General features: G+C 34.6%; 1 protein-coding gene across 3 annotated transcripts in view; it reads left to right on the forward strand.

Annotated features, from left to right (window-relative positions):
* LOC114093381 (basic helix-loop-helix domain-containing protein USF3) overlaps window positions 1–11,138 on the forward strand; it is a 233,341-nt gene that overhangs the window by 24,375 nt on the left and 197,828 nt on the right. For 2 of the 3 annotated variants that reach the window (XM_027936052.2, XM_027936051.2), the window contains 4 exons: window positions 213–277; window positions 1,398–1,426; window positions 3,517–3,599; window positions 8,634–8,730. In XM_027936052.2, the coding sequence (XP_027791853.2) occupies window positions 231–277; window positions 1,398–1,426; window positions 3,517–3,599; window positions 8,634–8,730 (256 nt within the window). In that variant the 5' untranslated portion in view covers window positions 213–230. The remainder of the gene's footprint in view (window positions 1–212; window positions 278–1,397; window positions 1,427–3,516; window positions 3,600–8,633; window positions 8,731–11,138) is intronic. The other variant, XM_071615334.1, reaches the window with a different exon arrangement.

Genomic DNA, 11,138 nt, shown 5'->3' on the forward strand with positions numbered 1-11,138 from the left:
TGGTTATACTTCACATTTGATATTCACTATGTTTTACATCTGCTAGTCATAATATTTTGTACTATTATACTCGTTCCATTCACAATACCTAATACAGTGCTTTAATGTCGGTTTTTTAAGCATTTTTATGTTCAAATCAAATTATTATTGATCAATTTCTCCAAGGTTTTAGAATGACTAACATTCTGGTGTATCTTTCTATCCCTTTATAGGTTCCTATCACTGTCACCATGCCAGAAATGACAGAGCATGAAACTCCTACAAAAAAGCAGCATAGGTATGTCCACAGACCAAAAATAATATAGTGCAGACTTAAGAAGCAGAATTAGATCCCATTTTGCTAAGTAGGTAGTCCTTAATGAACTTTTATTATTCAGGCTAGAAAATAATCTCCGAAAGTACATGTAGATTAAATATAGATTTACTAAAAGTGGTATATGTTTAAAATTTACCTGTCTTCCTTATTGTACCAAAAATGTAACAAGTAATCATAACCATCAATAGTTAAAATAATATATCAAATCTATGCTAAATGTTTAGTTTCTAGTGACATTTTTACCAACATACAGTATGAATTTTTGTAGATCCCAAAACATTTAGGTCACAGTCAGTTTGAATACATATTTTGCAACATTGTGAAATATTAATGCCAATATGCCTACATAATATGACTTTTGTTTTTGTATAACCCCTTTTCTGAATTTGTAGCATTTTGGGCAATATCTGCTTAGAATTGCATGGCCTGCGCTTTTATTAGTATTGAAGTCACTGTTCTCTTTCTTTGCTGCATAGCTATTTAAAGATAATAATGTATTGAGAAATGATGTATAACAGGGAAAAATCAATGTCTTTAATAGATGGACTTTTAAGAAATTTAAGAGTTTGGACAACCTACTAAGTAAATGCAAAAGATGACTCAAATGTCAATTGTCAGTGCCTAAGTGTGCTGTCACCTACCACATTTCCCTACCTGTGAATTAAAAAGCTACTCTCTACTGTTGCTCATCGCTCACACATTCACTCTTGCCTAGGTTGCCAAGGCAGACATCAGAAGTCACCTATGAGACACATCACTTGAGATTTTACTAGCAACTTAATTACATGTTTCAAATAGTTATGGTCTTCAGTGATTGATTCTATTCTCAACCCATGACTTCTGAGTATCAAAGATTAGAGAATTGTAGTTATAGAAATGGTGCCTTCTGAATTTATATGGAGGTATCTTTAGTTATGTTTTTATACCATAATATATTAAGAAAAGTTTTCTTCAGATGGCTTATTATTGATGCTGAAAATACAAATTTGTAAAACTTATTTTATGGTTCTCAAAATATAAAGTGGTAAAAGTGCTTTCCAGTTATCTTCATGTTACCTTTTATCTATACTTTTTGTTTCAGAAAGAAAAACCGGGAAACACACAATGCAGGTAGATACAGTAATTTAAATTTTACTTGTTAGCATTTTTTGTTTTTAAAATGAAATTATAGCATAGTTGATTGTTAAGTTTTTATGTTATAAGCATAGAACCATTATTTATTGTATTATAAGAAAATGTACCTTTATTGTTTTTAATTGACAAAATATTCTCTGGGCTGGGGATATAGTTCAGTTGGTAGAGTGCTTGTCTCACATGCACAAGGCCCTGGGTTCAATCACCAACATCACCAAAAAAAAAAAAAAAAAAATTCTGAGTCTCATGGATAATGATATTTTGATTTGTAGTCTATTTGGATAAATTAAGAGATTAGTATATTCCTGGAGTTAGTGTTTGAGGGGATTTCACCCACCAAAGAAATCCAGATACACTTCTCAGTAGAATGAAGGTTATGTGCCTGTCTGAATAAATTCCAGAGGGGACAGCTATCTAGAGGGGTAAGGAAGAGATGAGCAGTGGACTACAGGTCTTAAAGGGACTTATATGTGAATAGTCTTAAGTTGTATAGTCTTCATTTATAGAAAGAAATGTAGAAAATAAATATTTGATTTTTATCTCAAACATCAAAAGTATAGACCAAAGCTAGATAAACATATATAGAATTGTGCATACATTTTCAGTTTGGCACATTGTATGCCACTTTATTTTCCATCAGGAACTTCATTCAGACAAAAAAAAATGTTATAATGCACACATATATTATTATGAATACTTTTACATATAAGTTGATTTCTATTACTCTATAAATAATATCTTTCCTTAAGGAAAGGACCTTTGAGAAATTTTTATCTATGGAAACATGTCTTAAAAACTGGTGGGATTGTTTTCCATAATAAATAGATTAATGCCTTTGAAACCCCAAATATTACTATAGGCAAAGAGTCTTAATATTGGGTTTAATTTTTTTTAACTCCACACATTTAAAAAAATCTGCTCTTAGATACCAAGAAATATTATTATTGGAGAATTCAGAAGAAAGGTAGGCTCTAATTTATTGCTTTGGATTTCTGGGATGTATGAATTCTTATTTGGCCATATGAACTAAATTTTTTCATTAGGATCAACTCTCTTATGGTGCCATAAATATGTCCTGACTGTGCCTTATTAAGAGAGGGTAATTAAATATCATTAAATAGACTATTCTTAGTGCTAGATCATGAAGCAAAAAATATATACATTTTGTAAAACAAGTTCTTCTCAGGGGATAATCTGAAAAAGATGTCTTAGAAGTCTGCTATCCTTTGTTAGAAAGGAAAGATTTTAGAAAACTTCCCAATATAAAATGTCTAAGAGTAGTATTTCTACTTACAGTGCCTTATAGAAATTAGATAATCTCTGTATCCTTTGCCCCTTTTAAAGTTATAGTGTGGAAGTCTGGAATATTTTGCAGTTAATTGAGAAGTTGTCAGTTGCCTGGTTTTTAGATAGAAAGATTCTGCATGACCAGAGTAGACAGCCCATACTCCAGAGAGAAAAAAAAGCCAGTGCCTTTTGCTTTCTGTTTTAAGTCATCACTAATAGCTGTTTCTATTCCAAAAGGGCCATCTGTTCACCCAAAAGGTGTTTTCAGGTTCTTTAACCTGTGTAGAAAGGTCTGATTTTATAAAAAGGCAGTTTTCTGATAACTTAGGTTGCTAATGGTTATCATTAAAATCTCTTAGTTACTTGAACTGTAATAAATGATTTATAATAATATAACACAGTATTAATCATTCCTATTTTTTATAATTTGAATGTAATTATTATAGATGATTTTCTTTCTTTCTTGCATGATATTAGGGATCAAACCCAGATATGCATGCTAGGCAAGTGCTCTACCACTGAGCTACATCCCCAGTCCATAGATGATATTTTTTAAAATGCTAGTAAATTTATTGCTTATATTGATTTTATAACATTATATCTAAAGTATTGCATTGTTAGAAATCTGATTTGCTTATTATGGTTATTTGTCTTCAGTAGTAATGTTTGATAAACATTTCTAATGGATTTCTTTACCTAAAATTTCTTTGCCCAGGGAAAATTGGGCACTTCAACAGAGTAATATAAGGTTTGACATATGGATTTTTCCCTTAATCTAGTGGAGAGGCATAGAAAGAAGAAAATTAATGCTGGGATTAACAGAATAGGCGAGCTGATCCCATGTTCCCCAGCTCTGAAGCAGGTAAGAATCCACTCATATTTTCATTCATTGCTTATGAACAGAGAGTTCCCTAAATTTTTTCAGTACTTAGAATAATTATTTTTGTGACCTGCCATTTATGGGAGTCTTTTGAAGTTCATAATTGCCTCATTTTTCATTTGCTTCATTTTTTATATACCTAGCATTAGTTTTCCCCACATTTCTAACAATGTCAGTACAACTTTCTACATGGTCAAATGTACCATACAATGTCTAGATCCTTTTAATAACAGTCTCATGATTATGTTTATATACTCTGCTTATAAGGTCTATAACCTTTTGTTTTCTGCCAATTCATGTGTTTTACTCTTTTTAAATTCTTACCTAGAATCTTCCAAGTATCTCTTTATTTATTCTCCATGCCCTATCAATTCCCAATAGTACTTAAAAATCTCAGCTTTCAGTTTTCCCTCATGGAAGATAGCTTTTAGTTTCTTCTGATAATAAGGATAAAATATGCTCATTGAAAACAAAACAAACAATTGAAATGATATTGAAAGCAAAAAAAAATTTTTAAAAAAATTGGTATCCCACTCCCAAGTTATAATTACTAATAAAATATTGTTGCATGTCTCTCCAGACATTGCTTTCTAAGAATATATGTGTATCTATCCAGCACTGTTTCTTTTTTTGTTGTTTGTTTGTCCTTCTTTTTAATGGTGCTGGGGATCAAACCCGGGGCCTCACACTTGCTACTCAAGCATTCTACCACTAAGATATATTCCCTGTCTTTCAGTTCTTTCATAATCTGCTTTATTACCTTCACTCATTACACAGTAAAATTTTGGTTTTAGATACCTCTTCTCTTATGATCTACTTTCCTTTTAATTTTAATAATAGGATATCATAATTAGTAGTAGCTTTTTGTTAATTAATTTTAATTAAATTCTTTAGACAAAGAATAATATATGCACATAGCAAATAGCACTAAAAAGCTTAAAACAAACATTAATCTCGTACCTGCATCCCAATCCGAACACAGCTCCTCAGAGCAAACATTCTCAACTGTTCCTCCTTGTGAAATGTACTACTGTGTTCTATTCTTTCTTTTCCTTCTCTTTCTTTCTTTTTTTCTTTCAGTACTGGGAGATGAAACCAGAGATTCTCCACCACTGGGCTACCCCTCCGTACTTTCTTATTTTTATTTTGAGACAGGATCTTGCTAAGTCACTAAGGCTGACCTCAAGTTTGTGTCCTCCAGCTTCAACCTCCCAACTCACTGGAATTGTAGACATATGCCATCATACCTTGCTTACTGTTATATTTCAAAATAACATACTTACATTTCTATATCTTAACTTTTCCATTTTAGATATTATCTATCAAAATCCTATTGGAGTTGTGGCTCATTGGTAGAGCGCTTGCCTAGCATGTGTGAGGTACTGGGTTCAGTTCTCAGCACATATTTATATAAACAAAATAAAAGTCCATTGACAATTAAAAAATATTTTTAAAAAATTCTATTGTGCTTTTTCCCTGACTTTCCCATATAATTCTGATTAAAATTGATATTCAGTTTTTATATTTTTTATATTATTAAGAATATGTAACTATTGTTTGTGGTTGACCCAAGGAGTATATTATTATTATGTTTCATTTCATATGTAACTCATAGTTTTTCATTTGCTTAAATTTCTATATATTTGTCTTTAATTCTTTCCATCCTTCCAATAGGCTCTTCATAGTTTTCTGGATGGTCAAGTTTACCACATAATTTCCATTTTCCATTTCCTTCCTTTGAAAGTTTATTTCTGAAACCTTCTGTCTTCCTTTTTCAATCTCAACTAATTGATCTCTTCCAACTCTCCTGTTTAATACCATATGTTAATTATGTGGATTTGATAACATCTAATCTAATTGAATGTTTTCTAGGATTTTTTCTGAAGTTTTCTGATTTCTTCCCCCCTTTTGTTGGATGTTTTATCTTTCTTTTTGGAGGCTTTTCTTAAAGCTTAGTGACAGGTAGCTATTTTTTTTTTCTGACTTGAGGATAGGCATTTAAAAAGCTGATCTAATAAATAGGCTTGTCATTTGGTGTCCCTGACTATTGCATGATTAGATGGTGTACTAGTAGTTTTTTTGTTGTGGTCGTGGTAGAACTAAAAAAAAAAAAAAAAAAAAAAAAAAATCTGAGGGATAAATACTAATTTTCCCCCCTGAGAAGGAATCTGTTAGTCTCTTACCTGGGAGTGGAAATGGTGGGAGAGGAGTATGAGTTTGTTTGGTAATATTTCGAATTTGGGGTCAAGGATGGTGGGGATAGAAAGTGTCATTCTTTGGTAGGGAGAATTTTACTTTACCCTGTTTTCACTTGGGAGCCTCATCGTGTCCACTTTTGTGCCAAGTATCTCTGAGGTTAAAATTCTCTGGTTCAGATTTCACAGAAAGTAAACTTGTTTCTTGTGGTTGGGGCAAGAAGGGGGAAGTCATCCAGCTGCATAGGATATATGCATGGGGAAGTGGTTCCTATTACTGCTTTATTAAGAGCCTTTCAACAAGTCCTCTCGGTCAAGTCCCTGTACCTTGCCCCACCTTCTGTAGCAACTGGTGCTTCTCAGTATTGAAACTTCCTAGGAATTTAGAAGACAAAATCAACTTGCGGCTCAATAGTATCCCCCTTGGCAAGAATGTAGACTTCAGTTTCCTTTCATTCTCCCCTACAGAGTGGATTTAGACTTCCACAAATGTGTTTTTTAAGTCTTCTAAAAATGTATTCTTTCTTTAACACAATGGCAAACTATGTCTTCTGATTTTTCTTTCTCCGAATTTTAATGTATAATAGGTGTGCTCACTAAATATTGGAAGTTGCTCAGCAAAATTATATTTTCACGCTTTGGGCTTTCATGAGTTTCTCTGAAGAAAGGAAAACATACCATTTCTCTTCCTTGGTGTCCTAGAATGTGCAAAGAAAGTCAGTATTTGGCTCCCAGAAGAAGAGTAGCCTAAAGTTTTTCTTGAGCATTGCTGCCAGCTCTGCCTGCTATCTCTAGTAAAGGGTCAGGTGCCTGGGTATTTATCAGGTTCTACCTTGGTTCATATTCTTATTTCAAGAAAGGACAATATTAGTTTTCTCTTCTAAAATAGTTTCCTTGTTTTATATTACTGAGTCTCTACTGGGACTTAGTATGAAGAACACAGAATTGAAGTTTGTTGAAGCAAAGCACTAAATTACAGTGATTCATACATGAAAAAAGCAATCCATAGGTAATATGTATGCTGGAGGAAAAGTTAAATATTTACTGCCACATTGTTCAGTAGCCAAAGAAGGAAATCAGAAATGGCTCTTAGGTAACTTAAATGTTTATCAGGAATAGACTGCTAAGTAAAATAAATACAGCCATTAGAAAGAATAAGATAGACTTCTAAGTTCCGCATGATGATATGTAGAAGATATATCTTTAAATTTTAAAAAGTACACTGTACTGTTTATAGCATTCTTTGATCTGGATTTTTAAAAAAGATATATATCTGAGCTAGGCACGGTGGCACATGCCTATAATCCCAGTAACTTGGGAGGCTAAGTCAGGAGATCACAAGTTCAAAGCCAGCCCCAACAATTTAGCAAGGTCCTAAGCAACTTAGCAAGGCCCTGTCTTAAGATAAAAAATAAAAAGGTCTGGGGATGTAACTTAGTGGTTAAACACCCCTGGGTTGATTCCTGGTACAAAATTTTTTAAAAATATATATACATGTACATATTGGTATAGCATATTTATGGAAGGATATACAAGTAAGTTTATAGTTATTACCTCTGGAACAGGGTGTGGAGAGCTAAAACACAAAGGAATGTTACTTTTGATGCCTATTCCTTCATATATTTACTTTTTTGCCAAGTGACTATTATGTTTCAGTTTTTAAAATTATCAATTAAGAATAAAGGAGCACTTTGACATAAAGCACAATCTTTTTGAAAAGCTTAGGAATGGAATATACTAGGAATATGACACCAGAACTCAATCAAGTGATGTTTCTTTCTCACCCTGTTACTTTGGATCATTTATAACTGCGGCTAACAGTAGAGAATAACATTAAGGTCTGAAATATTTAAATGGTCCTGAAGGCTCTCTCTGGCCTTTTCTTCTACCACTCTTCCTGATGTGTAGGATTCTCACTCTACTTACCTCCTTGCTGTTGTAGCCTTGCCCAGCCCAGCCCTGCCTGAGAACCTTTTGCCTTCTGACCTCATACCTGGGCCCTCTTCCTCCAGATGTCTACAGAGTGTGCTTTTTACTTCCAGGTTTTTGCTTAAGTATCACTAAACAGGGTGGCCTTCCCAGAGAGTATCTTAATTCAGCCTGCTGTAACAAAAACACCATGGACTGAGTGACTTAAACAACAAAGATTTATTTCTCATAATTCTGGAAGCTGGGAAGTCCAAAATCCATATTTGATTCCTGGTTGTGTCCTCACATGGAGGAAAAGGAGAAATCATCTCTCCCTCTCTTCTTATAAGGTCCCTAAACCCATTCATGAGTAACCGAATACCCTCTCAAAGGTCCCACCTCCTGATACCATTCCATTAGGGATTAGGACGTCAATCTATGAATTTGGTGGGAAGACACAAACATTCAGTGAACAGCACAGAGTAACTTCCACCATCAATTTAACCCCCTCCCTGGGACCCTGCTTTTTTATTTTGTATGTGTGTGTAATCTTGTCATCACCTAATTATTTTGCATATGTATTTATATTCTTCAAGGACAGGTGCTTTATTTTATTACTGTATCCCAGTGCCTCAAATACAGAGCTTGACACATAGTAAAAGTCCAATAGAGGGCTGGGGATGTAGTTCATTGGTAGAGTGTGTGCCTAATAAGGCCCAAGTTCAACCCCCAGTACCAAAAAGAAAAGAAAGACAAAGCCTGATAGATATTTAGTAGAAGTGTTTGAATATGGTGCCTGCTTTAAATTTTGAAATGTTACATAACACATGTGAGATGAAGCCAGAGATTTCAGTTTCTTCTGGAAAGTTTTTACCCTTCAGTGAAGTTTTAAATCATTAATTTTCTTTGATAGAGCAAGAATATGATCCTGGACCAAGCCTTTAAATACATAACAGAATTGAAAAGGCAAAATGATGAACTCCTGCTTAATGGCGGAAACAATGAACAAGGTAACAACTTTGAGAGTCTTACTTTATGATTTTTGTTAAATGCTTAGATCTTTGTGTTATAGTGAAATTTATATAGATATAGAAGGGTTCCCTGCCCCACTACCCCCACCCCCCGCCAAAATCCCCAATAACAAAATCAAATCAACAAACAAAAGCATTATTAAGACCTTGCACTCAAGGGGTCTAGGAGAATAATATTTCAAATAAAGTCACTTTAACTCTGCTGTCTCCTCCGGGAACAACTGTAATCTTATGTGTATACATGGTTTTGATTTTAGACTCTTCCGTGGACTTCATGTTTGCCTCACTCATGATACTAATAATACTAAATCTCCTTTATCCCAGTTGGATCTTGTAGCTAGGGGATTCCCATAAGAGGATGTGGGGAGGAGTTCTGCTCTGTGTGACTTACTAACAGGATAGGATAGGCCTGTGCCAAATCTTAACTGCATTAACTCAAAAGGTCAAAACATTCATTCATAATTGTTTGTGTGGATGTAATATATGCATCCAGCTGTCTGATCATTTAATAATATTTGATTTTTAGATAGAAATGACTTTTTTTTATGCTGTCAATGAGTTTTACCACTTTTAGAGAGAAGCCAAAAACAATAATATCCCAGGCAAGTGTAAAGCTCAGGGTGATAGGACAGTTTGAATTGTTCTTTATTTATGGCTCTGATAAGAGCAGAGAATATTCTGTGACAGGTCAGTCAGCCACCTTAAAAGGAGAGAAACAAGGCAGAATTTGCTGGGCTGTTTATTACAACACACGGGAAGGATATTTGAAAGTATATCCAGGATGTCAGATTTTGGAATTCTCTTTGTTAGCTTTTAGTGAAATAACAATTTATCCCCCTCCTAGGTCAACTGTCTTTTATGGTCTAGGCTGTTTTGTGTGATGCTGCCAGAGAGTTAGATACAATAATCTGTGTTCCATTATGAGGTACCTCACAAAAGGAACAGGAAGTCAGAATGATATGTAGACTCTTTTAGAGAAGGCTCCTTTCATTTCAAAGCATGGAGGCTGAGGCATTCATGTTACCTTAGGGAAAAGGGAAGCTGTTGAAAAAATACAGGTGCATGGGACTCAGGAAAAGCCAAATATCCAGGCTAGGGTTTAGGGGTAGCACAGAAATGACTGAGTCATCATTTCTATCACTATTATTTTTCTGGTTCTTTTTGTGCTTCTGCTTTATGCCTCCCCCCCCCCCCCCCCCCCGGAGTGACTGCTTTTTTTTTTTAGTTGTTTTTTATTTATTTTTATGTGGTGCTGAGGATTGAGCCCAGTGCCTCACATATGCCAGGCAATTGCTCTACCACTGAGCTACAACCCCAGCCCCTGGTGGCTGCTTCTTTATACTCATCATTCACATGATACTCCAGCACAGTGGTCAAAGCAACGCCTTGGAGCCAGGCCCACTTGGGTTGTAGTCTCACCTTTGTTCTCTCACTTAGTACCTTTTGGCCAGTTATTTAATCTCCCCAAATTTCAGTTTCCCTATTGTTTTTATTCTTCCCCCTTCCCCCACCCAGTATTAGGGATTGAACACAGGGCCTTGTGCATACTAGACAAGGACTCTACCCCTGAGCTACATTCCCAGCCCCTTTTATTTTATTTTTGAGATAGGGTTTTACCAAGTTACCCAGTCTGGCCTTGAACTTGATCCTTCTACCTCAGCTTCTCAAATAGCTGGGATTATAGGTATCTTAAAATGAGGATAATCAGAGTATCTACATGGATGATTTTAGGCAAATTTGATAATTACTCTGAACCTATTTCTTTTATCTAAAATGGTAATAATAATAATCGGTAGTTCTCATTTTATAGTTTTTATGAGAATTAAAAGAGAGAATAGAGGTAAAGCATTTAGACTAAAGCCTCACACATAGTAAATGCTTGGTAAATATTAGCTGTTATCATCGGTGTGGTTATTATTAAGTGAGACAATGAATGAAAAGTGCCAGGCAGTAAATGTGTAATAAGTAAAAGCAAAGATTCTTATTATTTGGTTCATAATAGCTATCTTTTAATTCCCACTTCCCTTTCTTTAGCAGTATTGGTGGAGATTAAACTCAGGGACACTCTACTATTGAGCTACATCCCCAAATCTTTTATTTTTTAATTTTATTTTTTGTAGTTGTAGATGGACAGAACCTTTATTTTATTTTATTTTTTATTATTTTTATGTGGTGCTGAGGATCAAACCCAGTGCCTCATGCTTGCTAAGCAAGTGCTCTGCCACTGAGCTACAAACCCCAGCCTGTATTTTTAATTTTGAGATAGGGTCTCACTAAGTTGCTAAAACTGGCCTCAAATTTGTGATCCTCTTGCCTCAGAGCTCTTGAGTCCCTGGGATTACAGGCACATGCCACTATGCCAAACAATTATCCTTTAAGATTCTAAT

The sequence above is a fragment of the Marmota flaviventris genome, chromosome 8, assembly GCF_047511675.1.
Source record: "Marmota flaviventris isolate mMarFla1 chromosome 8, mMarFla1.hap1, whole genome shotgun sequence".
Taxonomy (NCBI): Eukaryota; Metazoa; Chordata; class Mammalia; order Rodentia; family Sciuridae; genus Marmota; species Marmota flaviventris.